This window comes from Umbelopsis ramanniana, assembly GCF_025399195.1.
Source record: "Umbelopsis ramanniana AG unplaced genomic scaffold K450scaffold_43, whole genome shotgun sequence".
Classification (NCBI taxonomy): domain Eukaryota; kingdom Fungi; phylum Mucoromycota; class Umbelopsidomycetes; order Umbelopsidales; family Umbelopsidaceae; genus Umbelopsis; species Umbelopsis ramanniana.
The window spans coordinates 65,066-91,068 of NW_026252129.1; the positions used below are offsets into that span (position 1 = coordinate 65,066).

Consider the following 26,003-nt stretch of genomic DNA (forward strand, 5'->3'; position numbering starts at 1 on the left):
TCCATTTGACGGGATCTTTTTTCTGTGCAGACTATATTATAATGTGCAGACTCTATAGCGGCCTGTGTTGCAGCTCTAGCCTTGTGAGATACACAACTGCAACATTCTCCAGTTCCAGACTCAGTTTTATTGGTTTTCTGCTTCGGTTCGGATTCCAATTTCAAAACGTTTGGGGCCTATTTTCCAACGGGAACTTGTAATAGGTAGAAGGTAAAGTTCGCTGAAACTATTTCAACCGCATTTCTAAGGTGCTTAGTATTGCATAAAGCCACGTTCCTGCAATTTTTACCTTTTGTTGGCCGGATCAAAACCACCCACACTGGAAAATTAAATAAAAAACCAGGCCACGATCGACTCAGACAACGTACTTATTTAATCCTTTCGTATTCCCTCTGATTCTCCTTCTGGTCCCTCTTGCGGTGACAATGAGAAAACTTTTACTGCTAGCTATTACCCAATCATTCATTTTCGCGACTACAGCAAAAACTTACAAAACATGCGACTCGCCTATTTACTGTGAAGGACCTCTGCTTCGCGCCGTCCAACTCTCCAATATTTTCACGGACTCCAAAACCTTTGTAGATAGGGTAACTATGCTCACATATAATGCTTTTTTATATATATCAATTCGCCGTCTTTCTAGTTAAATGACATCGTATATCTCCACGAATTGAAATTATGTTCAGCCTACTGCGAAGCCTGTTAACGAAGTGTTGGATGCGTTCAACAAGCTTGGGAAAAATCCATCAAAAGCCGATATACGGATGTTTGTTGACGAAAATTTCTTGGAGACTGGAATGGAGCTTTCCCAGGTAGTGATGGAATCAAAACAAGACCTTGCCATTCTGAAATCCATCCAGGACCCATCGTACCGAGTTTGGATGAGTGATCTGAATAACTATTGGTCTAATCTCACATACAGTTTCAATACCACTTTTCTGTGTGATGGATGCTCTAGTAGTATCTTACCTACCAAACGTCCCTTTGTTGTTCCAGGCGGACGATTCCGTGAATTCTACTACTGGTAAGTGACAAGTTTTCATTGTGTTCTCTTGGACCAGCATTGATAAACAGCGACATTTCCGCAATGCAGGGACAGCTACTTCGTAATTGAGGGACTTTTGTACAGCGAACTGGATCATACTGCCAAGGGTATGATTGAAAACTTTCTAGACTTCGTGGAAGCTTACGGATTTTTGCGTAAGTTGAAGAATGCACATTCTTTCAAAAGAATTTGACGTGTACCACACATACATTGACATTCATTGATGAATTCTTAGCAAATGGTGCACGTATATACTACTTGAATAGGTCACAGCCGCCATTCCTAGTACGTATGGTGAAACGCTATCTCGAATTTATGGACGATCAGGAACTGCTAGCACGAGCATTGCCAATTCTGGACACTGAATATGAGTTTTGGATGAAAAACACCACCGTCGAGATCGTTGACTCTGGGAGTGGAGAGAAACACTATCTTAACCGCTATAACGTGGAATATCCATATCCTCGCCCAGAAGCCTATTACGAAGATTGGCACACTGCACATCTGGATTTAAATATGACGGAAAACGATAGAATTAATCTATATTCTGATCTGGCAACAGGAGCAGAGACTGGATGGGATTACTCTTCACGTTGGCTTCGCAACAAAAAGTTTGATGGAAACTCACAGTTTGATCTTCTCAAGTCACTCAACACACGCGCGATCATTCCAGTTGAACTGAATTCTCTTCTCTACGACATGGAGGTTCAATTGGCTCAATGGAATACAGGGAAGAAGAAGGCATACTATGAACGCAGAGCTGAACAGCGTTTGAACAGCATGGACAAATTGTTGTGGAATGACGAAAAGTTCTCGTTCTTTGATTTCAATTTGACCAGTCAAGCTCAACAGGTTGAATTTACTCCATCGAACTATTTCCCATTTTGGTGAGTGGAAATACCATCAAGAGGAACAAACGAGCAATTGATGAAAGTCATCAAATTACTAATACAATCGACTCTTAGGTTGGGAGCTGTTCCTGAACGTGTTGCAAATGATAGTGTAAAGTTAGCAAATGTGTTTGAAGAACTTACGCATGTTTTAAATCTATACCCTGGCATCCTTACTACCACCTTAGTGGAAACCGGGCTTCAATGGGATTTACCAAACGGATGGGTAAGAAGGACTTGCCAATTTCAAAATTCATCAACGGCGACTGTCTAACAGAGCCTTGACTTCTTCTTTAGCCACCACTTCAATATGTTACTCTGCATGCTCTTTTGAATGTCCATAAGCGGATTACCCAAAATGGATATTCCCAAGATCTGAGCGACAAGGTGGATTCGTTGAAGACAGTTGCAAAGGATTTGGCGGAACGATACGTTGAGTCTGGCTTCTGCGGCTGGTGGGCCACTGGAGGTACCATCCCCGGCTATATATCGAATCTTGGTCATTCGACCGATACAGGCCATATGTTTGAAAAGTTTAATGTAACAGTCATTGGTAGATCGGGTGGCGGCGGTGAAGTAAGTTGAACAGAAACCGACATTATTAATTGAACACTAAGATCTAACTGTTCTTGCACTCCTCAGTATCGGCCACAGATGGGTTTTGGATGGACCAACTCAATTGCATTTTGGATTTTTGCCCACTTTCAGGACTTGCGTGCTCCTAATTGTACCATGGCAATATAGCCTATTAGATACATGCATTCCCATTTTTCTCGACGGCTTTTTCAAAAGCTTTCATCTCATAAAAAAAAAAGTTGGAACATTTATTTCTAAGCCAATATCATTTGAAACCGCTGATTATGATCAGATCGTAGCATTGTTGACCTTGTTGTGAGGCTAGGCGGTGTAATAATTATTGACAGTCAGACAATGCTTTGTCGTACAATTACTTTCTTCGAACACATATTTTTTGAGTAAGCAGGAGTAAAAATATAGCGTGAATACTGCTTTGATCGGTAAGGTCATGATGATAGTCGCTTCGGTGGTGAAAGCATTCTTCAACATCAACTCGGTTAACAATCATTTCAATGTGCAAATTACGTAAATAAAATGAAAATGTCAAAAACGTCACTAAAGGTCATGCACCAAAGTCTTATTAAATCTTGCTACGGCACAATACTTGCTGTTCTCCCAATTGCATTTTGGCCATTTTATCTTTCTGGCAGTCGAAATGTCTTCGTCTGTCGTAAACGACTTTTTGTCTGCTTTGTTTGATAATACTGCTACTTCTGATGGCGATGCATCTAACTCAGAGCCTACCAAAAATCTACCTGTTGATTCATCAGCTCCACTTGCAAATGATCCTTCGAAAGTAAAGCAAGGTGACGCTGGTATTAAAAGGCAACGTGAGGAGGATGAGGAACGTAAATCTGTGACAGAACAGCCTGATTCAAAGCGAATGGCGGTCGGTAGTGCTTCAGATGCTGCCAAGGCGAAGCAGCAGCAACCAAGTAGGAAAACGCCTGCGCCAAAACCACAATACCAGCCATTTCAACAACAGCTACTGGGTTCTACTGGTCTAAGTGATCCGTATGATGCTTATATTGCGTCCCAAAAGCTTCTTGGAATGAAAAAGTCTTCACCTCGAGCCAAGAACTCGTCCGCAATCCCCTCTGACGAACGAAGCGAAAGCAGCCGTAACAAGACTGTGAATCAGAATAATCATTTGTCGCACACTCATCCTGTGTCAAAGACTACCCTAGACAAATATCCTGATGATGCTCGCATGTATATCAAAAATTTACCTCCTACCGCAGCCTACAATGATATTGCTAACCACTTTAGCAAGTATGGGAAAATCGCTGAAGTTGTCCTTAAATCCGGCAATCCATTCGTTCAATTTGAAACCATCAATGCTTGTCGAGCGGCTGTAGAGAATGAGAATGGAAAGCCTTTCAAATCTGTAGAACTTGGTAAGTCAACTAATATTAGTATCTTGTTTGGTGTGGGTTAGTGTTGGCGGTACCAGTACCATTAGTCATGGAGCTTGCAATACGTCTCGATGTTTGCAATTGACATATGTGGGACCTGAGATCGGTTAGGTGGTGAATCAACGGTACGGGTTGATGTGTTGATCGCTTTACATGTAACATACTTGAAATTCGAAACCCTCCCTCAACCGAGCTTACACACTACCGATGCCATGAATGGCAATCGATCGCTCATCAAGTCATTGTCTCATCATGTTCTAATTTATGATCTGCTTGCATATTCGTCTTTTCATCCTTTCTTTCCTGCCGATCCTGATCTTGAAATATCAAATTTAGTCCTAGAACTTTCTCATAAGCGACCTCACAACCATCGATACGAAGCACCGGAATCTTTTAACAATCAACGTAATCGACGGACCGATAATCGAAAAGCAAATCCTCCTGGAAAAGCATACTCACAAAACAATCGACCTCCTGGTCAGGGCACTTACGCGCATTCCGATAAACCTGGACCGCATAAAGGTGAATGGAACCACCGACAACCCAACGTCCATAATACTCGGGGCCAAGGTAACAACAATCGTAACAACAACAACAACAACAACTACAGAGATGATCCGCCGTATAGAAATCGTCCACATGATGGCTTCGATCAACAAAGACAGTTAGGTAATCATCGAAATCAACACGGCGCACCAGAAGCAAATCGACGACCAGCGGCACCTCCATCATCTCAACCAACACCATACAGACAGAATGGATCTGTGCCTAGAGGACCTAAGGCAAGCTTTTGGCCACCTCAACGGCGATATGGGCAGGCAGTGCCTGTGGTGGAGCTAATCGTGTGGGATAAGGTTCCAGATTCTTTTATCACGTATATTGAAGGGCGCTTCAGAGCTAGTCGACTACAGCTTCATACTACGTATCTACATCACAATGATGTTGATAAGAAAACCTTGATGCAGCACTTTGTCATTGAAGGTGTTACTGCGGTCATAATGGTGGATAGGAATGATGAGGCACAGGGAAAGCTATATATGCAAGTGTTTAGAAGATCAGGTACCACAAATGATTCGAATGTTCATTTCGATGGTACGTTTCGTTATTTATTGAATATGCAAGCTATACGCTCAGTCTTGACTAATGCGAATAATGTTTTAGAGTACGCGGGTATATCAGTGGATGATGCAGTTTCTGTGGTTACTAGAGCCACTAACAATCCTAGGTCATCACCATCAAATTCAATGATGCTTACACAGTCCTATTCGCAAGCAACGCCCCCTCAAGCACCTGCACCTGTTGTTCAACCAGTCTCACCAAATGTGCAACAGCCATATCAGTACGGGTATGCCGCACCACAACCTCAAGTGCCGGCAACGACCCAGCCGCCGGTTGCCCCTGCGGTTGATTACAACACAGTAGCAGCACTTCTTGGTATGATGCAAAATGTTGCACAACCCACTGTTGCAGCGAATCCTGGTGTTAATAATGCAGCGTTACAGCTGTTGACAAGCCTTGTCAACAACGGTGCGACCAATACCAACACAGCACCGCAGCCACCAATGGTAGCTCAGCAATACGATCCTGACTATTCACAAATGAATTATAACCCACAGACTGCAGCAGGATATAATGCATACAGCCAACCGTCAAATCATCAGATGGCGTACACAACAGCGAAACCAGCAACCGAAAATGACAATGCCCCCAACGACAGTCGTTCATGGCAACACAATAACAACCAATACTACCCTGAATATCTAGATAAATCATCCCCTGCAACGAAACCAGTAGCAGCTTCATCGCAAGCCGCACCTACCACTACCAATGTTGGTGAAATACTGGCAAGGCTGCAAATATTACAGCAGCAGAGCCAACAAAAATAAATGAAAAGAAAGACGCAGCGATCAATTTGTGTCTTGATAACCACGTGATTGATGACTGCTTTACCTTTTACAATTTTTGGGATTTTTTCTTTGTGAAGCAGCTGTCGAACTGCCTAAAAAGCTTTAAAATGTCTGCAACGAAAGAGGACTTGTTCGGAATCGAGAAAGACGAGGAATCAGAGTATGATAGTGAAGAGATAGAAGAACAAGGAAAAGGATTCTCAAGAAGCAAAATAAACAGAGCAGGCTCTGACGATGAATCCGAGGTCGAATCCGAAGTCGAAGACGGCGACGAAGACGGCAATGTCACCGCTGAGAGTGGTGATTCCGACCAGGAAGAACTGGGAGGGGCCAATGAAGACTCTGAAGCTGATAGCGAAGAAGAAAAGGATGAACGATTTGCTTCTTTCGACCAGTCACCAGAACCACCAAAGAAATCTGGTAAAAAGAAGGTCAAACCATTGACCCCAGAAGAGCTCGAAAAGTTTCAAAAGGATATCAACAAGACCGGTGTCGTTTATTTGGCCAGAATACCACCTTTTATGAAGCCAGTCAAAATCAAGCAATTGCTCAGCCGTTATGCAGAAATCGGCCGAGTCTATCTGGCACCAGAAGATGCAAAGATCACAGCACGAAGAAAGAAGTATGCCAAAAATAACAAACAGAATTTTACGGAAGGATGGGTTGAATTTAAAGACAAAAAGAAGGCGAAGGCTGTTGCCGCCATGCTCAATACCCAACAAATTGGTGAGTACAGCCGTGCATCAAATCAATATCCGGTTATGAAACTAATCATCTTTTTTTTTTTTCTTAAGGCGGCAAGAAAAAGAGCTATTACTACTATGATCTTTGGAACATCAAATATCTCCCAAAATTCAAGTGGCACCATCTAACGGAACAAATGGGTAAGAGCAGCATTCTGCACAATATGAATGTTTTGGAACCGGAAATGATAGTAACGTAAAAATTCTGGCCTTTTTAGCTTATGAATCGAAGGCTCGTCAGCAAAGACTAAGTGCAGAAATTGCACAGGCCACGAGGGAAAATAAGACTTTCATCAGCAACGTTGAGAAGTCAAAGATGATCAACAAGATGGAGGAAAACAAAAAGCGCAAAGCGGTCGATAGCCAATCAGAATCGCCATCAAAGTTCCAAAGAAACTTTGATCAACGAAGCATTGTACGCCGAGAAGCTGATTTGACAGCAGAACGAAAAACTGACACTCTCGCCAACGTTCAGCCCAAGATGAAGAATGTCCTTGGCAAGGTGTTCGGAGGAAAATAACGCAAAATGGCATTCATACATCGCAATTGTAACATAGTAGTTTATTCATGATGGGTCGATTATAATCGCACCAAAAAGTACATTGCTTCCGGATTTTATTGTTCATTCAAAGAAGAAATAGATTATTATCAGGAGTCGTGTTTTTTAAATCTAGCAGTTTGATATTGGAGTAGAGCAAGGGTATAATTGTCTTGAATGGCATCAAACGTCAGTTGGGAGTTGTTTTAAATGGTTATACTTGGGTAGCATCTTTGAAAAAAAGTAGGATTAAAAGGAGGTGTTAATTGAACTGTATGAGATCAGACTAACTCTTACCTCTCTCAGGTATTCTAAATGACGCAAATGTAGACTTGCTTGAGCCTAGAAATAAAGTCAGCGTTAAGTGCTCTGGAATTCAACCCAAAAACCTTTACATTCATAATACATACTGCATTCCTCTCTTCCTGCGTTCGTCGACTGCAATCTGAACCATATATGACTGTATTGTCTTCCATCTTCTCGTGCAAATCTGTTGTGCACGCTGAGCCAATCACGCAATTATTTCCAACCGTCGTCGTACCTATAAGGCGGCCTATAGAAACACATTGTGTCAAACGAGCTATTAGATCAAATACGACTGGCATTGAACGCACATCTCGAATCGATACGCACCTCTCGCTTCGATAACATTTCGATTTCCAATCCCAAGACCTTCGACATCTATAAGTTTATCAGTATCACTGCCTCTTACGCTTACAAACCCGTCAGTGTCGCGCTAAACACTCACAGCATCCGACTTCGAAGACGTTGTCGTCACCGATGACCAATGGGGCGGTGTTCCTGTAACAACCAGTTAATCAAAAAAAAAAGCGTCAATAGCTACATGCCACACAAAAGATGACTGACTTGTTAAATATGACTGCATTTTCCTCTATAATATTGTTTGCTCCGAATACAATTGGACCTGCTTCTGCCACAACACGGCAGCGAGGATGAAGGACCGTTCCTGACACAAACAGTTATATATCTATGATCGAGCGTTCTTCGGCTTATTTTCAGTTCGTACCTGCGCCTGTTAAAAACGAGATATATCACTTAGTTTCTCCCAGCAACATTCAACACAATAGATTTACTGAGGTATGAGCGACCGTTACCTATAGTAATCTCGCCACGTAAATCTGCTTCTTGACAGACGACAGTTTTAGGTCCAGCTTTGATCTTGGTGCGACTAAAAGTATTCATGTTGAGCACATCGCCGTGGAAGATATTATAACGAGATGCCGTTTTACCTCGACATGTTTGAAAAGTTAAAAGGTAAATGATCACCTTTGGTATTGATATGAGTGACTGGGTGGTGTTGCGGAGACGAATTTCACTTAAATTCTGGGAGAAATTGTTTTATCATGGCTCTGTGACCATAGCTCTGTTATTATAATGTTTTGTTATAAAATACAATTATGTTTGTTGCTGAAGTTCGTGGTTCTCCTCGCTATCTCTACTGAATACGCGCGTGTAACTTGACAGGTGCCAATTCCGCTGTTCCAGCCAGGAATTCCACGAGCCTTGGTCAGATTTCTGATCTCGCCTTTCAATTTGCGCGATATATCTGAGGACATCCTTGACAGTGATCAGTCCTACGACTTTGCCAAGGTTTTCAATCAATATTATCCTAGGGCCAATTTTCTTGAATAAATCCATGACAGTCTCAAGATAGAACTGTGGGCGAACGGTTATGGGGGTCTATGAACGAATCCATCAGCATAGGTTATTAATTTTCGCGAGGACATCTACAACAGTACGTACCTGATCCACATAGGGACCGAAGTTGATGACCTCTGTTTCACTGTTGGGCTCGTCAAAATCTTGTGTTTCCTCAGAGTAGGACGCAATGACCTCCACACCATTATCGTCATCGACAGGTCGGAAATCGCACTTTGTGTCGCTATGAGCTCTGTTAATTCGTTTTGCTTTTTCTACAAAAGGAATCGTGCATATGTTAAGAAAACAGATCGTGACACAATAGTCTTACTTTGACTTTCATCCATACCAATTAAGTAAAGCATTTCTGATCTGCCAATATAACCAACTAAAGTCATTGATGTTTTGTCCTGCACGACAGGGAAGCCTTTGAACTGAGTATCGTGGAAAATAGTTTCTGCGCGAACAACGAGGTGTCAGACTTGATGTCATTCGATAGCATTGTAGGGCATAGAGCTTGCGTAATCTTACCAATTTCATGCAGCTTCATACCACTCGCTGTCATAACAACTGGGTCTCGTCGCATGACGTGAGAAACCGGCACGCCAAACGAATGCTCCTCCTTATCCAAGAACGGGTACCCATTAACCTGTATGTAGCGGTCGGCAATGCCGCCTTTACCAAACCAGTCGGCAGTTGCTTTTGTAACAATCAGTGTAATCTGTTTTCGAATTGAAATTAACCAGTCATGTCATTAACATAGCAGTATACACATAATGAAAATATCGTACCATGGATGGCAGAATATATGTGACACGTCCAGTCAGTTCGAACATGATGACCACAACGGACACTGGATATGAGTAAGTAAATAAGTGATTTTCCTATATCCTTAGTGTTTGTGTTATGCTTATACCTGTAATTCTCATGACACCACTAGCAATGTAACAGAATTAATACACCATAGAAACAATTTAATGTAGGCACTATGCAGAAAACTCACCACAATGCAGCTGCTGCACCTAGAAATGCATAAGTTCCGGGAGTAATACACTGCAAGTTTAAAGTATTAGTTTGTGCAAACAAGCCGAAAAGTATATGTGCCATGCCTACCGGAACATCTGGCTGACATGATGCAAAAAGAAAGAAATCTGGATATGCGGACTGCCAGCTTTTTGCAATCAACCCAAGCATTCGACCGAAAGTAGCTCCGATAGCCATAGAGGGCACAAAAATACCGCATGGAACTTTGCATCCATAACTGAATATAGTCCCTACTGTTCTCAGTATAGTGGCAAATAGCAGGAGAGTAATCATACGACCAACTTCACTTTGTCTGCAAGGTTAGATAATATTAATATAGATTACTCACCTTAACAATACGACACATAAACTGACGATATACTCACTGACAAAGTCCATAATAATCCTCTCCTTCCGGTCCTTCACATTCTCTGAAAAGAATACCCATGATTTCTGTCATGTCAATCCTAAGGAAAACATTGGGGTAGGCGATGATGGCTGTAACTAGAGCCAAAACCGCCGCTTCAGCGATTGCGTAGTCTTTGAGATATTTTTTGCGATATTCAACCACTTTCATATTAAACTTTATGACAAAAGCGCCATATAATCCCTACAGAACATAAGTTAAATTAATTAACTGTGATATGTCACGCTTTCACACGCAGTTTCACTCACTCCAAAAATACCGATGATGACGGTAAAAACGTATTCGAAGAAATGCCAGTCCCGATCGTAAGTGACTTGGAACATAACAAGCTTTCCTGTTCGGAAAGGGTTCATTGCCTGAAGAAATTTGATTAGCAAACAACTGTTCATTCCATCTACTTCCGCATTATCCTGTTACTTACTTGCAGCACCATTGTTGCAATCAATGCACAAAAGAAGCTGCGTAACATCGTCTTGTTTGGGAAGTTTGCACTCATCTCTTCAAGTGAGAAAAGAACACCACCAATAGGTGAGCCGAAGGCGACCGCAACACCTGCTGCACTGGATGCGGATAATATTTCCCTCATTTTCGCTAAACGTATTTTTTTTAGCTTCATTGTGAATCCACCAGATAATCAGACAAGCATTCTCAATACCTTTGTTCTGACGGTAATTTGCAAATAATCTCGATACTACATGGCCAACGCAGCATGCCATATGAACGGATGGACCTTCCTTTCCAATGCTGAGGTTGGATGCTACCGCCAGCGCCTGAAAGAAGGTGGTTCAATTTCTTCGTCCAAACCAGCAGCGAAGATCTAATAAACGACTTACCAGACCAACACTTTTCATCAAAAGTGTCCACCCGCCTAAAAATCCTTTCATTGTGAAGCCAGCTGTGCAAACGAAATGATATGAATAAGCAGGCGCGTAGTGACATCGTCGATACTATGAACGCTCCAATTACCAAGAATACACTTTATCTCTGAAATACCAGAACCGGCTGCATAAGGGGCAAAGTGTTTAACCAAGAAGGCGCACGTTCCGGCAAAGCATGTCTAGCATAATCCAAAGTTAACACTCATATTCGCAGAACAAAGAGTTTTTCTGCATAACTTACCGCCCAAGCTATATAGAATATCCATTTAACGACAAAAACGTCTCTCCCTAATGCAAGAGGCTCGCTCCAGTTTGTCCAATATTCACATGTACCATCTTGAAACATAAATTTAGTCCCAGTTAATTACACTACCATGGCATCAACAAGGTATTTACCGTGTTCTTCGATTCCCCAACAACAAAACTTTTGATTGAGCCACCATCCTGTTGAACAATATCCCATCTTTATGTCTGAAAGCCAATCAGTGATAATGGCAATGAGCGCCGAGTTAAGGCCAATGGTTGCTCCTGAGAAAGGTTTGAAACCGATCGATTAGTCCTATCATAGTGAATCAAGTTACATATTGTAGTCAACTTACCAACTAGCGATATAACAATCCAGGTTTGCGCTGATTCGAAGGTCAAAGCCCACCACGAACGCCAAGAATCAGAGTTTTTGTTCATAGATTGCAATGCCGATTTTCGCTGACGCTCATGGACTGCATCCTTTACCCAATCTGTGTAAAGTATGCAATTTCATCTCGTTAATATTACTTCATCTCTTTTCTGTTTCTACGCTTGGATGCCGATGGCGCAATAGGTCGAACTGGTCCTGTACCCATTAGGGAACTTGGAGGATTGAGCCAAGCTCGGAAACTCCTTGATGAAAATGGTGTGAAAACTTGCCTGTGGTGGTAAAATCTTCATAGCGTTGGATGGCTTTCTGCAGATCTTCATCTATTATTTGAGAGGACGCTGATCGTGTATGCCCATGCCTTGACATCTTAAGATGTGGTGTGAACTGCACGATGTAGCAAGCCAAACTACCAATAGGAAAAACGTTAGCGCTAATTCAAAAATCGGATTCTTCAATTGTTTGCAGTGTGGGGGCCCGTGAGCACGTTGATCTTTACAAAAATGGTGTACAAGTGACGTTTGATAAAACCTATTGTAGAAATAGGTAGACGTTGTGAAGACAATTGTCTCCTGTCGTGTAATGACACAAGGTAGGAACAATGTGCTCGGGAACATATTTGTCAGCTTGTAATGGTTGTTGACATCGCGTGCATGAATAACACATCAAAGCTTGTATTTTGGTCATTTTAATGCTATAATATCCACTGATCTAACATTCATGTAATGAACAAGATTTGCACTACTGATGGTTTATTTCGTACAATTTACTTGAACTTTTCATCAGCTCTGACAGCAACTTGTATTTTAATTCAGCTGATCAAGTTAACAAGATCAGAAGCGCTATTTTTTTTTTTTAATGAGAGTGTATTTACAATGTGATTGAGTGAATGCAAACAATAACTATGGTTGGTACGGTGGCGGTGGACGCTCCTTTAACCGATTTTCTTGCCTTGACGCTACGGGTGGTTGAACTTCCTGCATTTCCTGGCTGCGGAGTTCTTGCTGTAACATTAACTGGAGTTGAAGTTGCTGCATAGCCGGTGAAACGGCAGCAGTACCTGAAGAATCATTGTTTGCTAGCCGCGTGTGCACACTAGGACAGTCCCTTGAGCTCTCACTTTGCAGCGCTGAATCAGACGTCGGCTGATTGAAGTCGTTGGCAAATGTCGCAAAAGATATGGGCCTTGGATTATTGTAGAAAGTCCCTAGACCTGTACCAGGTGAGGATGGGTATGGTGCTGTGGTTGGCAAGGTAGATTCCTTCTTTAGTTGCTCAGTACGCCTCCTTTTTCTGAAAACTAAGAACGATATCGCAGCGATAATGATGAGTGCAGTAATTCCAACGACTCCTGCTACGAGATGGATTGCATTAAAGCCATTAGATGACTGTTGAGCTACTTCAGTTGAGGACCAAAGTTTTGGGCCAGCATTACAGTACCCATCAACACATTGGCTCTCCAAGCATTGATTAGTGGAGTTGCAGGGGTGTCCATCCTCTAGCTTAGGATGACAAAGATTATCGAATGGCGAGCAGTACCCTTTGGATATACAATTTCCTAAATATTGATCCAATGGATGATATGTATCCTCATTAGGTGGCCACTGTATTATTGAAGACGTGATGTTGTTGATTGCGGAAATTCCATCGTAAGGCTTTACATCTGGTAAGGGGGCATGTTGACAGCTTTCTGAAAGTTGCTTTGGTTTCCCTGAATAGGTCGGAGAGTGGTTAAGGACCGTCATTACCCATCTTTTTCGGAGGCAGAAAATTTTGTGGGTGGAACGTCCAGTTGAGTGTTGCAAGATTATATGAAGGAAAAAAATTGGGAAAAAAGTTATAAATTAGTATTGGTGAACCTCAGGTGTTTAAAACTGGACCATTTTCTATTGCACAATTGTACATACTCATTTGGCTGTGATGACTGGCATCTGACGCTATCCAGGCTGATAATACAGACTTCTTTGCTATTCTGGCATGGCCATGTACAGTTTACCAGTGCAAGCGAACTTTCCAGAGTTTGAGCTGAAGCACATAAAGCTGCCAGTAACACCGCAAGACTTTCAAGTAACATGAAAGAAAGGTGAAGAGGTAAAAGCTAAACGCCTTTTTGAATACAAGAATATGAAGAGCATAGCTATCCAGGATTTCCAGATCACACAACAATAGAATTTTGAGAAAAAAAAGAACTCGTTCATTACTTCTATCACGTGATATGGTCATTGTCACGCTCTCCGCACTGTGGTTTTTGATGAAGCCTTTACAACAAGCTCGCTCTTGCTTGGTAGCTGAAGCACAGCATACATTAATTTGAGCTTCTAGGCAAATTTTTTATTTATCTTTCTTATTTCCACTCATGCCAGTCAACGTATTTAACCTTGTACCATCAAGCAGATAGCTTTATAAATACTTTTTGGCAGCCCGACATTGAAAATTCTCGGTAACTAGGTGTTTTCGCCTGGGTCAGACCTGGTCGGAAAATGGCCACACTATCTGAACTTCAGAAGAAATGATAGGGTTATACACTATATCATTGTTTTTCAATGATTATGTTTCGGTCATTGCAAGTGCTCATAAAGCCTCCTCAGTATACCACACCGTTTTTACTCTTATTAATACAAGCTGTACATAACACAGTAAGAAAAAGAAACTGAAGATAGACAAGTGGAAATTTTTTGACCTATCAACAGTGGTAAAATCACAGGATAACAAAACATACATGCAGGTTCATGGAAATGATGGATAAGCAGCTTATGGGACAATGGGCCTAGTTTGCTGTTCATAACAAACTATGTTGGAATGTCAGGAACGCCTCTAAGTTCCGTGGTGATTATAAGGAGCTCTGATGATCACGTCAAACATTGTCTTGTGCAGAAGATTAATTTAGAAATTTCTTTTTGCATAGTCTGCATGATTCGTCATATCATTTGGAAGAATGCTCTCTCACGCTAGCTTTCCTGCCCATATAGCCTCGGCACTTGGTGGATTCACATCGACATTTTTGGCTTACGCCACTACCAATTAGAGTGTAATTGTAATCATAAAATAGTTCTGAGCCTGCTGAAATGTCTTGAGAAGCAAATATTCCAACACACACTTCCCCTCCAATCGCCCTGATCAGTGATAGAATCAATACGTTGTTTCGTTAGGTCTTTCAGTCAAACGGTAGTTCTTACCATTTTTCTATATGGCAATTTGGGTCGCAGCTGTGATTCACAAATCGTGCATCCGAACCTTTAGCAGCAGCATCGATAACTTCGCCATTTTGGTAGTCCAGAAAATAAAAATTGTTTGTGTCCTTGTATACCGTACGTAGTCGCTCCTCGCATAGCTTTTGCGATATTATTTCACCACGATATTCGGCAATCAGCTGGCCAACTTTTATGTCAGTCAGAGTTTGGAGCCCCCAGCCACGTCTATTTGTCTGCACACAAGCAATTAATCTTTCTGCGTCATATATGTTTTGTACCTCTGTTTCGTGAATGATCTTACCCAGAACACGTTTAGGTCATTGACCTCCTCTTTATGCTGGAAGCGTTGATTAGAGCATAGTTTACCACACGGGCACGTCTGTACGTCGCATTCATAAAACATCATTCTATAAAGAGAGTATTTCAGTCAAGGTATAATAATAGCATTCCCATTATGCTTGTTGTTACCTGTTGAGACAGTCTTCACTGCATCCAAGAGATCCATCCACTGGTATTGTACATTGACACACAGGGCTTTTCCGGTTGTGTCTGGTATGTTTTCGCTCAACAAAAATGTCTAGAAAGGCAGTGAAGGAAATATGAGACGCAGATCGGCGAAGTGCATAGACGCACTAAAAAAGCATAACTTACTGGACCGAATCTTAACGTAAGGATTTGGCTTGAGACTCTTTTGTTTGCATTCTTCGGCTTCTTTTCCGATCTTCTGGCTTCGGAAAGCCTCCATAATATCGTAACTGAGGCGAAATTCAACTTCCTTTGCCAGTAAACGTTCGCCGTAATATTCTGGAAGCTTGAAGGCAAAATCTCTAGTGCTATTTGCAGCTTTTGAGGTTCTCCCATGAGACTGAGCTTCGTGTTCATTGGAGTATATGCCTGCGTCCAAAAACTTCTTTCGATCGCTAGCGCCTTGTTGTTCGTTTTCCAAAACAACTGTGCTATAAGATAACTTGCTTTTCCTTTGTGTTTGGGAACTCGCTCTTTCGGCCTGAGAGAGTGATGAAACACTAAGCTCTTTCAGGCTTAGATGAGCACAGGTTTTATCTGGAATAAAATTAACAGGCACAATCTGATCTTTTGGTAATCTGTCGTTCGCCCACCGAAGGCCACATCTGTTACATAAGCTAGGAATTTGATAAAGAATAAGCATCATTCAATTGTGTAGCCTGGCTTCCTGCACCTGTACTCATACCATTTAACTCCATCAGGACCTCTTCGCCATACCAGTGTGATCTTGGTACGACACTGTATATTAGCACATTGCATAGCTGTCGCTTCTACAGTGAGTTTCTTGTTGTTGTTAATCACTGCAGTTTTTTCATACAAACTCGCGGATGACGTCTTGTTTGCATTCTTGGCATACAACTGCTTACACATAGAAAATCGTTCAGAGTCCATCTCTTTGTGGTGGCGACCGAAGAACACCAATGACCGCTCACCTTAGTATTTTGCATGTTGGCTTTTTGAGATTTTTTGATATGTTCTCCAGACTGGACACTAATTTTCAAAGTTTCCAAAGGGTATATAAGAAAGTTCTCAAACTCTGTATCAGGTAAACTCTTTCCTTTGACCATCAGATAGCATGCATTGCAAGCCCTATATTATCAGATACCGGATTGTTAAATTTATATAGCACACCCTTCCATATCGTAATGTCTCCTACGTTTGAGATCCGGCTGGCGATGTTCGCCATCGACAAGTTTCAATAGTACCACAGCGACGGCACCATCTTCTTCGAGACTGCCTGCTTTTGGTATTTCCATTTCCAATGCTGATAATATTGTCTGTCACTTGCGTTTCAATGTCTTTCCGATGCTTTTTCCGAGTATCCAGTGCAGGCTGATTACTCAATTTTCGTTTACGGTCAATCTGTCGCACTCCAACATGGAGAACCGTTGATTTGTGTTTTGCTAAATGCACCGTTCTGGACAGCTTGCTTGATGATCTCGTTAAAGGATCATTCAGAGAATTAGCTTTGAGGCATAATTCCACAGTTTTCTCCAGATGAACCGCACCCTTTTCACAATATGTCTGCTGTGTATTTAGTACAACCTACAGCATTGCTTTATCTCCCGAGTACACCATGTGAGAGCTTACCGTGACAGCACGTTGCTTAGCAGGCACCGGTAAATCTCCTCCACAGAATAGCAATTGGCGCGACTTATTATCCCCTGCCACCGCCAAGATTTCTGTGCTTTTTGATTCTTGAACAAGTGGAACGCCTGGATCGTGGTCCTTCTCGTCAGCACTCACCGCTTTTGCTGATATTGGACTAAGTGGAGATTGTTGTCTGCCTCTAAGTTCGCGTACATTGGTATTAATGCTTTGAAGTATACGCGATAGCATCGTTAAATAACGCGATCCTTAGAAAAAATGGTATGTATGTAGGGAAAAGTATAGGCAGTGCAATTTCCACTGGGTATAAACTATTGAAATCGTGTAATGCAGTTAAGCATGTGGATTGCAGTTGAAGGAGTGGCCGCAGTTCGCAGGGCAGGTAGTTTTTGAAAAGCAGAAGGAGCGGAGCAAGCGCTTGACGAGATTACGACGGCCAAATGGGAATTGCCTTGGGATCTACGTGTGAGTAACGTGAAGAGTCGCTTGAAGCGCGATTAAAGTAAAAAATAAAATTGTGTATATTGCGTTTTTTTGCGGATTACAAAAAAAAAAAGTGAAATGTCTATGGCAAAAAATGAAAATTGGTCAATTTTAATAGTGGTCGTGCAACTGTTGCATATCCTCGTCCGAGTATCCAAGGAGTGAAAGGACATATCTCAAACTCTTCTGGTTGATTCTTGTTTGTGCCTATGTATCTAAATGTCAGTTTGATATCAATAAAAGAGTTTCATGTACTGATTAAATTACCTGTTCCTGAACACGAGGTTTGGCATTGAAAGCAATACCAAGTCCAGCTTTTCCAAGCATCCAAAGATCGTTCGCTCCATCTCCAACTGCAATAACCTGGTCAAGAGTGACACCCTCAGCTTGGGCAATAACTTCCAGAAGTTCAGCCTTTCTAAGTCCATCTACGATGGGGCCAACGGTTTCTCCTGTAAGGAACAAGCCATCTGACGATACCTTCAACTAGTTGTTCTCCCATTAGTTACAAAATTATATACACATCATATGTTTTCATACAAACATACCTGGTTAGCGAAAGCATAGTCGAGACCTAATTCAGCCTTTACATAATTTGCCAGGGGTATAAACCCGCCTTTTGATGAAAAGCAAGTATACAATGAGAATTCAGCGTCGCTCAATGGTCACTATAATAGTAAACGCTTACCGCTGATAACTGCGAGCTTGAAACCAAGTCTTTTAAGTGCACGGCACAGGAATCTTGCGCCTTCAGTGAATGTCAAACTATCACGGACCGTACGAAGAACATCCACATTTGTGCCTTGCAAAAGTGCAACACGTCGACGAAGCGACTCCTTGAAATCGATTTCTCCATTCATGGCAGCTTCTGTGATAGCCTGTGGTATTGTTCCATGTTATTAATATAGAGCTGAAGGCAAGATAGGGACGGAAATAAATGTTAAAATACTCACAGATACTTTATCCATAACACCAGCATGTCTTGCAATCTCGTCAATGACCTCCTGTTGAATGAGAGTGGAATCCATATCGAAAACAACCAATCTCTTGTTTTTGCGGAAAACATTATCAGTTTGTAGAGCAACATCAGTGCCAAAGCTTCTCGACAAATCAATCAGTTGCTTTTTCATTTTTTCGATCGACAATCCTTCAGGTACACTGAGCTGATAATCAGCGCATTGGACCTTGCCATCACCGACATTCAATCGCCTCATCTTCTCAACAGAAATCTTGTTCTCCAACAGAAGTTGCGTCCATTTAAACAAGAATTCAGATGTCAACCCCTTCTGATTCAGCACAGTAGCAGCATACTTGATACGACCGGAATATGGTGCTTGCTCCAATGATGGTGGTAAAAAGACGTCTTTTCGGCCATCACTCTTCTTGTCTTGGTCCTTATGTTTGATGGCAGGCTCAGTTGCTTGTGTGTCTGGGACGTCAAATGTGAGGGCTGCGTCCCATTTACGAGCTTGATCTGCGAGATCTCGGAAAATGCTGACATTATCCGATGTCAAAGTAATCAATACACCGAATGTGACGTTGTGATACAAACGAGAAAACATCAAATCCTCCACGACACAATTGTGCTTTGAGACGCTATCAAGAACAGCACCGATAATATCGGTACCATGAGGCCCGGATAATGAGACTAGTACTCTTTGATTTGGTTGCAAAGGCGACGAGGGTAAGGCTGTGGCACTTTTGGTGTTAGAACTTCTGCTTCGCATCATTACTGGCGAAGGAACAGGCGTATTATCAAGAGGCTCCAAATGCTGCTGGCTCAATTCGTACATAAGAGATTGTTTTAACGCTGATAACTTTTCTGCGCGGACGAGTGGCAAGCATCCAACTCTATGAAGGTATGGCTCGGAGATAGAAAGACCAGAATGACGATCATTCTTCTTCAAGATCTTGACAATACCGGTGTAGTTAAGAAATACAAACTTCTCCAGAGCCAAAACATTCTGATATAGTTGTGCAGTGACTTCAGCGTCGGAGTGGGTCTGCAAGCTTTCGTGGATCTCCATGAGTTTCGCTGATTCTGTTTCGAAATAGGTGGAGCACTTTTCGACTTGCACATCCAACTGGTCAACAAAGGTAGCCTCGCAAGTTTGAAGTTTACGGAGTCTTTCTGACACCAGTTCAGAAAAGCTGATTCCTTCAGTCGGCGATGACCACGTTTGGGAAGTAGGTTCGAGCTTGATAGAATTTGGGTAGACTTCCTCCTTAAGAAGTAGTTTCAACGCAACATAGTCAATACAGTGATCGGCATGCTCCTTTGGAAGCTGTGCTTTACGCTCCTCCAGATATTTTCCAAATTTCATGAGTAGGTGTTGGCAATGAAGGTGTATAACCAGGGGCGACCTTCACATAAATTTTGATGTGTGACTTTGATTGATGGCATCTCGGGGACAGCGGGATTTCCGATTTTGTGCAGATTGAATCTTTATCCAGAAGATGATTGGCTATTGTGGTAGTGATTCAATCGTGAAAATAAAGTATTATAGAAAGTATTATAGCTAGAAGCTCCTACAACAGCCTCTACGACTAAAGGCACTACTTCCTACTGCTGCCTGACATACAAGTATTGCACCCATAAAATGAAAAGAGAGTGGAACAACGTGGACACTATAAACACGTGCGGAAGCCTATTGGCATGTAATTGACAGTGCCGTCTGATCAGATCGTCTTATATCGCTTAATTTTGATTAGTTCACAACTCATCTTTACTAGCTTCATCTAAGACTTGTATAGCATCGTTTCTTCAGCTATGCTAGATCTCTACTGGAAACCATGAACAAAGCTTAAACAAAAAGCCAATGAACTTCTTCGACTCGCCATCACGCTTTCTGCCGCCTATCATAAATGTTAACGTATGACTATGGATTATGACTATTGAGGAGATGGCAGTAGAATGTTGAATGGTAGCAAATATTAAACATTGACAAATAGTGCCAGAGTTTCCACTGTTAGCCGTGCCATAAAATGTTACTAAGTAGAGAAATTACAGTAGATATTACAGTAGAGAACTTTTAAGCACTTGTCGATTGTGAATTATAGCTCGGCGAAATCAGAACCTAATTTGCTTTAAGGTGAGTGCTTTTCCTACAGTCGATGTTTACGTTCCGAGAAATGCTGCGACTGGCATTTTTTTCCATATTATTTGAGACGAAGTGACGACATACCTACATATTTATATCTTAATTCAAAAAAGCAGTATATCTTTCTATTTTTCTTCTTCGATTATTATGCAGTCCGCCCTATCTTCGAGAGCTATGCTTCGCGCACCTTTACGTGCCAGTATCGTAACTCTCTCGGCTCGGCATGTTCGTCCATTTTCTGCTTCTTCTACTTCGTATCTCCATTTATGGGACCATCTTCCCGGAGAGAGCGTAAATGAGCCAAGCGAAGGTTTGGCCAAATTAAAAGGTCGAATGAGAGAGGAAAGGTTTAGAGTAAAGCCTCTGCTAAATACTGCCGAGCACGACCGCTTTGATGTCGTAATTGGTAAATAGCATATCTACAAGTATAGCCTATCTTAAGCGATGGATTCTAACACATTGTTATAACAACTAGTTGGGGGCGGAATTGTTGGCCTTGCAACAGCTCGGGAACTACTCAATAGATATCCCAAGATGACGGTAGCTGTGTTAGAAAAAGAACGTGAGGTTGCTCCACACCAAACTGGGCATAATTCAGGAGTGGTAAATGCGCAATATGATAAGTGCATAACGTTTCAATCCTCTAATGCGAACAACACTTTCGACAGATCCACGCTGGAATGTACTACGAACCAGGATCGACAATGGCCCACACTTGCGTAAGAGGAAGCGAGCTTATGTACAAATTTTGTGAAGAAAACAAGCTTCCTGCGCAACGATGTGGAAAGATGATTGTTGCAACCTCAGCAGAAGAGCATAAGCAAGTCGAAAAACTGTATAAGCAAGGAAATGCAAATGGGGTCAAAGGACTTGAAATTTTTGACGCAAAACAGGTTAGTGATACCTACATTGACATCCTACGATTGCTATCAACTGAACATTTCATGTTAGGTATCCGATATGGAACCTAACATTAAAGCATACTCTGCACTGTACTCTCCTAACACAGGTATCGTCGACTATAGCTTAGTCTCAGACGCGCTAGCGAGTCAGATACTAGATTCCGGGTGAGTTGACAAGGAAAATTACAAGAAATATCAATCAAACTTGAATCTCATTCGTTTGAAAAATTTAGTCGGGCTGATATCAAGCTTGCCTTCGAAGCCACAAACTTTAAAAAGTTGGCAGATGGCTCTGTGGAGGTATATTTGATATTTTTGAGCCTTTGCATGTACAAATGAATTCAGATTTAACAAGGCTATATACTAGATCACGGGAATTGAACCTTCCCAGAACGGACCTACCTTGCAAGTTCACGCCGGCAATGTTATAACATGTGGCGGGTTTTACGCCGACCGACTTGCAGGTTTGACGGGAGGAAACGCCAAGAAGGATCAAGTAGTGACGTTTCGCGGAACATACTATCAGGTACATGCGCAGCTGGTTCATATCATGTCATAAAATCAGCCCATTAAATTCGCCCCACTAGCTAAAACCCGAATACCGAACGATGGTGCGGATGAACATATATCCCGTCCCCAGTGGTGGTGGTATTCCAGTCGGTGTACACATCACACCAACAGTACGTAATTCTCAGATTTGTTTACCCTTGTTATTCAACTTCCGTATTGCTGACTTGTCTTAAAGGTTAACACTAGGCGTGGCCATGCATTAATTATCGGACCCGGTGCTTGCTTTACATTTGCCAGAGAAGGCTACAAGTTCTGGGACTTTAAAGCAAAGGATGTGATACAATCGTTCACGAATCCTGATTTTTGGGCGTTTGCGCTCAAGAACATTTCGCTGTCATTCGGTGAACTTTACAAGGACTTGAACAAGCGAGCTTTCCTTAGAGCTGCTCAAAGATATGCACCCGACCTGACCATAGATATGGTAGAACCAAGCTTTACGGGTGTCATGTCGCAAGTTTTCCGAGAAGGTGGTATTGCGGCCAGTGACTATATTATGGAGCGCAAAGTCTTAGGCGGAACAACTCTTAATGTTCGCAATGCTCCTTCGCCTGCATGTACAGCATCGTTGGCTATTGCTGAAATGATTGCCGATATAGCTGCCGAAGACTTTCAATGGAGTAAGGCAGAAAAGAAATAAACTCGCTCTTTTCTTGAACCTTCAACAAGCCAATTTGTGGCGACGATAACAATGTTTTACGGTAGATGCCGAACATTCGCATTGGCTGGAACCGCTTTACCACTGCATGAAAAATCAGCATCTAGCTGGCTCTTCCTCCTTATCAATAAAAAGTTTTGTTTGATTTACACAATGATGTTGTCAGTTGTAACCATGTTAGTAATCTGATCCATCCTGAATTTGAAAAAATCAACTGCCGTTCAGCAGCAAAGGGGTTCAAGCATTTATTCCGGTAAAATATTATATACATCGATGAAATACAGGTGCTGTATTCTCACATATGAACCATCAGTCGCTATCTTCGTTCATATTATCAGCACTTTGAGAGCCTTTGAGCACAAGATCACCTTTGTCATCATGGTTTTGAATTTTTGCCATAAAGCCAGCGACGCGAGAAAGATCAAGGTCCGGAGGATCACTTTCAATAGCCTGGATTAAAGGATGGAGTAGACTATCCACCTTCTCGATAGGCACTCCACAACAGGCGGCTATCAGTTTTTTACATTGGCTCTCCTTGTCTCCACTCTGCTTTTGTAGCTCTTCCAATTCAGCGACAAGGTCGTTCTCATTCTTTTGATATATAGTGATTCTTGCACGTAGTTTTCGGATCGAAAGCTCCAAATCTTTGCTGTCGGCTTTGCCATTCATTGCTTCTGCGCTCTCTGGTTTACTTGGATCAAAGGATGGTGTATGCGCTATGACATCAAGTTCTTGGTCGATGTCCTCATCCTTCAACTCTGATATATTCTGCAGGCCCGTGCTTTCTTTCTCAGCATCCACGGCCTCTGTCAGATTGGTCAGGGCTCTTTGAGCTTCCGCTAACCTTTGTCTCTCCAGTTTGTATTGCTGCAACCGAGCCCGACTTTCTTTCAGCTCCGTTGCTGTGCTCTCCAGCGACTGCTGAATTTGGTTAATTTCGTGCTGCTTTGCCTCCAATTCTTCAGAAAATTCCGAATCCAGTTCATCGACAATTTTTTGAACAGCTGTAAACAGGATTATCAGCGTGCATGAATGTAGCATCAGCAGGAAGTTTGGTGACTTACCAGAGACAATTTCTCTTCCGCGCTTACTTGGTACAAGTGGCGAACGCAAGTTCTCTAACGAAGGTTCACGCATGATGTCCGGCGTCTTTAGACGTCCTACGGAGTTAAGATTATATGGTGAAGACACTCTTGTTGGCGTGTGTGGTCCTGAATCATAAGAGGGTCTATTGAAATTATGCAGTTCGGCTTCTCTCTCAGATTCCTAAATTGTCGATATTATATGAATAAAATGGTGTGCTGCAAACTGTGATGTCGATATTACTTACTATATCTTCTTCATCATAGTCCTCAGGCTTGATACCAAGATGATTTGTCAGTTGAGTACTCGCTCCTGCTTCCATTAATTGTTCGACCAATCTTTGGCTACCACCTCTTGCGGCAATGTTAAGTGCTGTGTTACCGTTGATGTCTTGTAAGTCTAACAAGCCTTGCATGTTTTTACGCTCACTAAGCAACTTGACAGTGCAGTGTAAGTAGTACGAAGCCGCCTCCTCTCGCCCTTCGATGGCACTTGTTAAGGCAATATGGTGTAGAAATGTCCTATCGTTATTATCAGCAACCAGAAGGGATCTCTCTAGTGAGCTCAACAAGTGTTGGAATGTTTTTTGTTCATAATTATTGACCACCATGCAAGCTCGCATCAAGGCGGTCTCTCCAGCATAATTCGTACGTAAAACATGGGCGCCACGCTTCAGTAGTAGCTCTACAACTTGTTCCCGAGCCAATGCTGCAGCCCAATGCAAAGCGGTATGACCTTGGTCATCTATGACTAGCTCAGTATTGAAATCTTGGGGTATTTCTTGTGATTTCAATAGTTCTGGGATGTGATTTGGATCGTCATTCAAAAATATTGCCATCAAAGCACTTCTGTGTCTCTCTCCAGATGTGTCTTGCGGATCGGCAGCCTGTCCTCTTTGAATGGTCACTTGCGTGATTGCTGGAGCAGTTCTTTTTGTCTTTTTTGGCTCCAAAGGCGATTTCGTCGTTGCAGAAGGGGTTTCCTTTGACTGTAACCTTGCTGATGGCGATCGTGCCGGAGCATCCGCGGAGGTTGACGCAAGAGGTGAAGATTGCAATACTTTCTTTCGCTCTACAGCTGCATGCTGTTCCTTTGTAAGGACAACTTCACTGCTTCCCTCACCGTTCTGTTGACCATCAAAATCAAACATGGGAGCCAAGAATCCCGCGACGGAGTATCGTTCTGCTAGCTCTCTGCTTTTATCGAACGGTATCCTAATTATAACGATGTAAATACAATGTCTTTTTGTTTGCACTGTAATCGCCATAAGTACCTACCATGTACCCTGATATTTTCCGTAGCCACCTTGGACTTTTTCATGCTCGCCAATGAGTACTTCTCGCTCCAAGATTTTGGTACGTTTGCCTTTGTCAATTCCAGCCACTTTGAGAATTTGAGTTGCATTCATATATGAATCGGCTCTTCGACGCATAACTGCAATTCCTCGGCACATCATTTCGTATACTGGAACGCCTGAGTAGACGGCAGAATATATGTTATTCGACATTGGCACGAATCAAAGTGGTGTTATTTTTGACGGTAAAATATGAGGTGTAGGAGGAGTATGAGCCAAACCGATAACGTTACTATATGTAATGAGGTGAATTATGAAGATAGTCACGCCAAATGGCTAAGTATTGCGTGTAGAATCAGTCAAATGGAAGACGTACGCGAAAGTTCACGGTATGCAAGCACGCTTGTCAGGTTTTTCGGAGAGTGAAACAGTGTGGCTCTTCACGATACAGAGCATACGGGTCTTCCTAATCAAAAATAACGTCAAATAACATATATCTTCTGCCAATGACATCTCCTTGCATATCAATTGTAACATAATGCATCTTTTTATTGTATGAAGCCGAATATGGGCCAGAGTTATCGTAATCTAATAAAAAGGTGTTGTCCCGTGCTTTGACTGGCTATGACCCAAAATTTGGTGTGCGGTAATTTTCTACTGCTAACTTTCCACTGCAATTCAGTCATTACATGTCACATTTCAAAGCATGCAGTCACCAATTACTTGCTTGAGATTGTACAGTCGCCCATTTCGTCGCCTCAGTCCCACTTTTTTTTGTCGCTCTCATTATGGATCACTAGCTTCGTCAAGATCGCCTTACCCGGCGTCTACCACGAAGCTCTATAAGCAAGCATAC

General features: G+C 42.2%; 10 protein-coding genes across 10 annotated transcripts; 4 read left to right on the forward strand and 6 right to left on the reverse strand.

The window, feature by feature from the left end:
• The first annotated feature begins 413 nt into the window (after positions 1–413).
• Positions 414–2,790, forward strand: K450DRAFT_249252 (uncharacterized protein). Its single transcript, XM_051590374.1, has 7 exons — positions 414–587; positions 687–1,024; positions 1,094–1,200; positions 1,281–1,932; positions 2,011–2,161; positions 2,233–2,511; positions 2,578–2,790. Exons 1-7 carry the CDS (start codon positions 426–428, stop codon positions 2,677–2,679), a joined length of 1,791 nt encoding a protein of 596 aa, XP_051442970.1. The 5' UTR covers positions 414–425; the 3' UTR covers positions 2,680–2,790.
• Positions 2,791–3,125: 335 nt separating this feature from the next.
• Positions 3,126–5,872, forward strand: K450DRAFT_249256 (uncharacterized protein). Its single transcript, XM_051590375.1, has 3 exons — positions 3,126–3,908; positions 4,269–5,018; positions 5,088–5,872. The coding sequence occupies exons 1-3, from the start codon at positions 3,167–3,169 to the stop codon at positions 5,810–5,812; spliced, it is 2,217 nt and encodes a 738-aa protein (XP_051442971.1). The 5' UTR covers positions 3,126–3,166; the 3' UTR covers positions 5,813–5,872.
• Positions 5,873–5,914: 42 nt separating this feature from the next.
• K450DRAFT_301481 (uncharacterized protein) lies at positions 5,915–7,261 on the forward strand. Its single transcript, XM_051593748.1, has 3 exons — positions 5,915–6,559; positions 6,628–6,717; positions 6,795–7,261. Exons 1-3 carry the CDS (start codon positions 5,941–5,943, stop codon positions 7,094–7,096), a joined length of 1,011 nt encoding a protein of 336 aa, XP_051442972.1. The 5' UTR covers positions 5,915–5,940; the 3' UTR covers positions 7,097–7,261.
• On the reverse strand, positions 7,204–8,446 carry K450DRAFT_249265 (uncharacterized protein). The gene is made up of 8 exons (XM_051590376.1): positions 8,365–8,446; positions 8,221–8,303; positions 7,982–8,081; positions 7,863–7,915; positions 7,748–7,795; positions 7,525–7,667; positions 7,412–7,456; positions 7,204–7,345 (listed from the first exon to the last, which is right to left on the reverse strand). Exons 1-8 carry the CDS (start codon positions 8,370–8,372, stop codon positions 7,298–7,300), a joined length of 528 nt encoding a protein of 175 aa, XP_051442973.1. The 5' UTR covers positions 8,373–8,446; the 3' UTR covers positions 7,204–7,297.
• A 1-nt stretch (position 8,447) lies between these two features.
• K450DRAFT_249273 (uncharacterized protein) lies at positions 8,448–12,282 on the reverse strand. Its single transcript, XM_051590377.1, has 19 exons — positions 12,235–12,282; positions 12,008–12,144; positions 11,701–11,838; positions 11,498–11,629; positions 11,343–11,437; positions 11,190–11,280; positions 11,057–11,118; positions 10,879–10,993; positions 10,645–10,814; positions 10,472–10,579; positions 10,183–10,406; positions 9,887–10,109; positions 9,777–9,826; positions 9,690–9,709; positions 9,565–9,626; positions 9,305–9,494; positions 9,123–9,230; positions 8,879–9,048; positions 8,448–8,815 (listed from the first exon to the last, which is right to left on the reverse strand). The coding sequence occupies exons 2-19, from the start codon at positions 12,102–12,104 to the stop codon at positions 8,531–8,533; spliced, it is 2,340 nt and encodes a 779-aa protein (XP_051442974.1). The 5' UTR covers positions 12,105–12,144; positions 12,235–12,282; the 3' UTR covers positions 8,448–8,530.
• A 224-nt stretch (positions 12,283–12,506) lies between these two features.
• K450DRAFT_249276 (uncharacterized protein) lies at positions 12,507–13,585 on the reverse strand. Its single transcript, XM_051590378.1, has one exon. It carries the CDS (start codon positions 13,478–13,480, stop codon positions 12,638–12,640), a length of 843 nt encoding a protein of 280 aa, XP_051442975.1. The 5' UTR covers positions 13,481–13,585; the 3' UTR covers positions 12,507–12,637.
• Positions 13,586–14,523: 938 nt separating this feature from the next.
• Positions 14,524–17,471, reverse strand: K450DRAFT_249280 (uncharacterized protein). Its single transcript, XM_051590379.1, has 10 exons — positions 17,042–17,471; positions 16,608–16,975; positions 16,384–16,540; positions 16,137–16,312; positions 15,924–16,068; positions 15,578–15,605; positions 15,395–15,503; positions 15,228–15,333; positions 14,912–15,159; positions 14,524–14,848 (listed from the first exon to the last, which is right to left on the reverse strand). The coding sequence occupies exons 1-10, from the start codon at positions 17,288–17,290 to the stop codon at positions 14,659–14,661; spliced, it is 1,776 nt and encodes a 591-aa protein (XP_051442976.1). The 5' UTR covers positions 17,291–17,471; the 3' UTR covers positions 14,524–14,658.
• A 182-nt stretch (positions 17,472–17,653) lies between these two features.
• K450DRAFT_177084 (uncharacterized protein) lies at positions 17,654–18,672 on the reverse strand (the record flags this gene model as incomplete). Its single annotated transcript, XM_051584256.1, has 5 exons — positions 17,654–17,749; positions 17,810–18,028; positions 18,091–18,158; positions 18,231–18,420; positions 18,496–18,672. 5 exons carry the CDS (start codon positions 18,670–18,672, stop codon positions 17,654–17,656), a joined length of 750 nt encoding a protein of 249 aa, XP_051442977.1.
• Positions 18,673–20,543: 1,871 nt separating this feature from the next.
• On the forward strand, positions 20,544–22,942 carry K450DRAFT_249300 (uncharacterized protein). Its single transcript, XM_051590380.1, has 9 exons — positions 20,544–20,634; positions 20,760–21,049; positions 21,119–21,243; positions 21,312–21,536; positions 21,595–21,710; positions 21,779–21,845; positions 21,913–22,071; positions 22,133–22,225; positions 22,291–22,942. Exons 2-9 carry the CDS (start codon positions 20,791–20,793, stop codon positions 22,750–22,752), a joined length of 1,506 nt encoding a protein of 501 aa, XP_051442978.1. The 5' UTR covers positions 20,544–20,634; positions 20,760–20,790; the 3' UTR covers positions 22,753–22,942.
• Positions 22,943–22,966: 24 nt separating this feature from the next.
• Positions 22,967–25,511, reverse strand: K450DRAFT_249315 (uncharacterized protein). The gene is made up of 4 exons (XM_051590381.1): positions 25,131–25,511; positions 24,101–25,067; positions 23,835–24,036; positions 22,967–23,774 (listed from the first exon to the last, which is right to left on the reverse strand). Exons 1-4 carry the CDS (start codon positions 25,358–25,360, stop codon positions 23,080–23,082), a joined length of 2,094 nt encoding a protein of 697 aa, XP_051442979.1. The 5' UTR covers positions 25,361–25,511; the 3' UTR covers positions 22,967–23,079.
• Between the last annotated feature and the right edge of the window lie 492 nt (positions 25,512–26,003).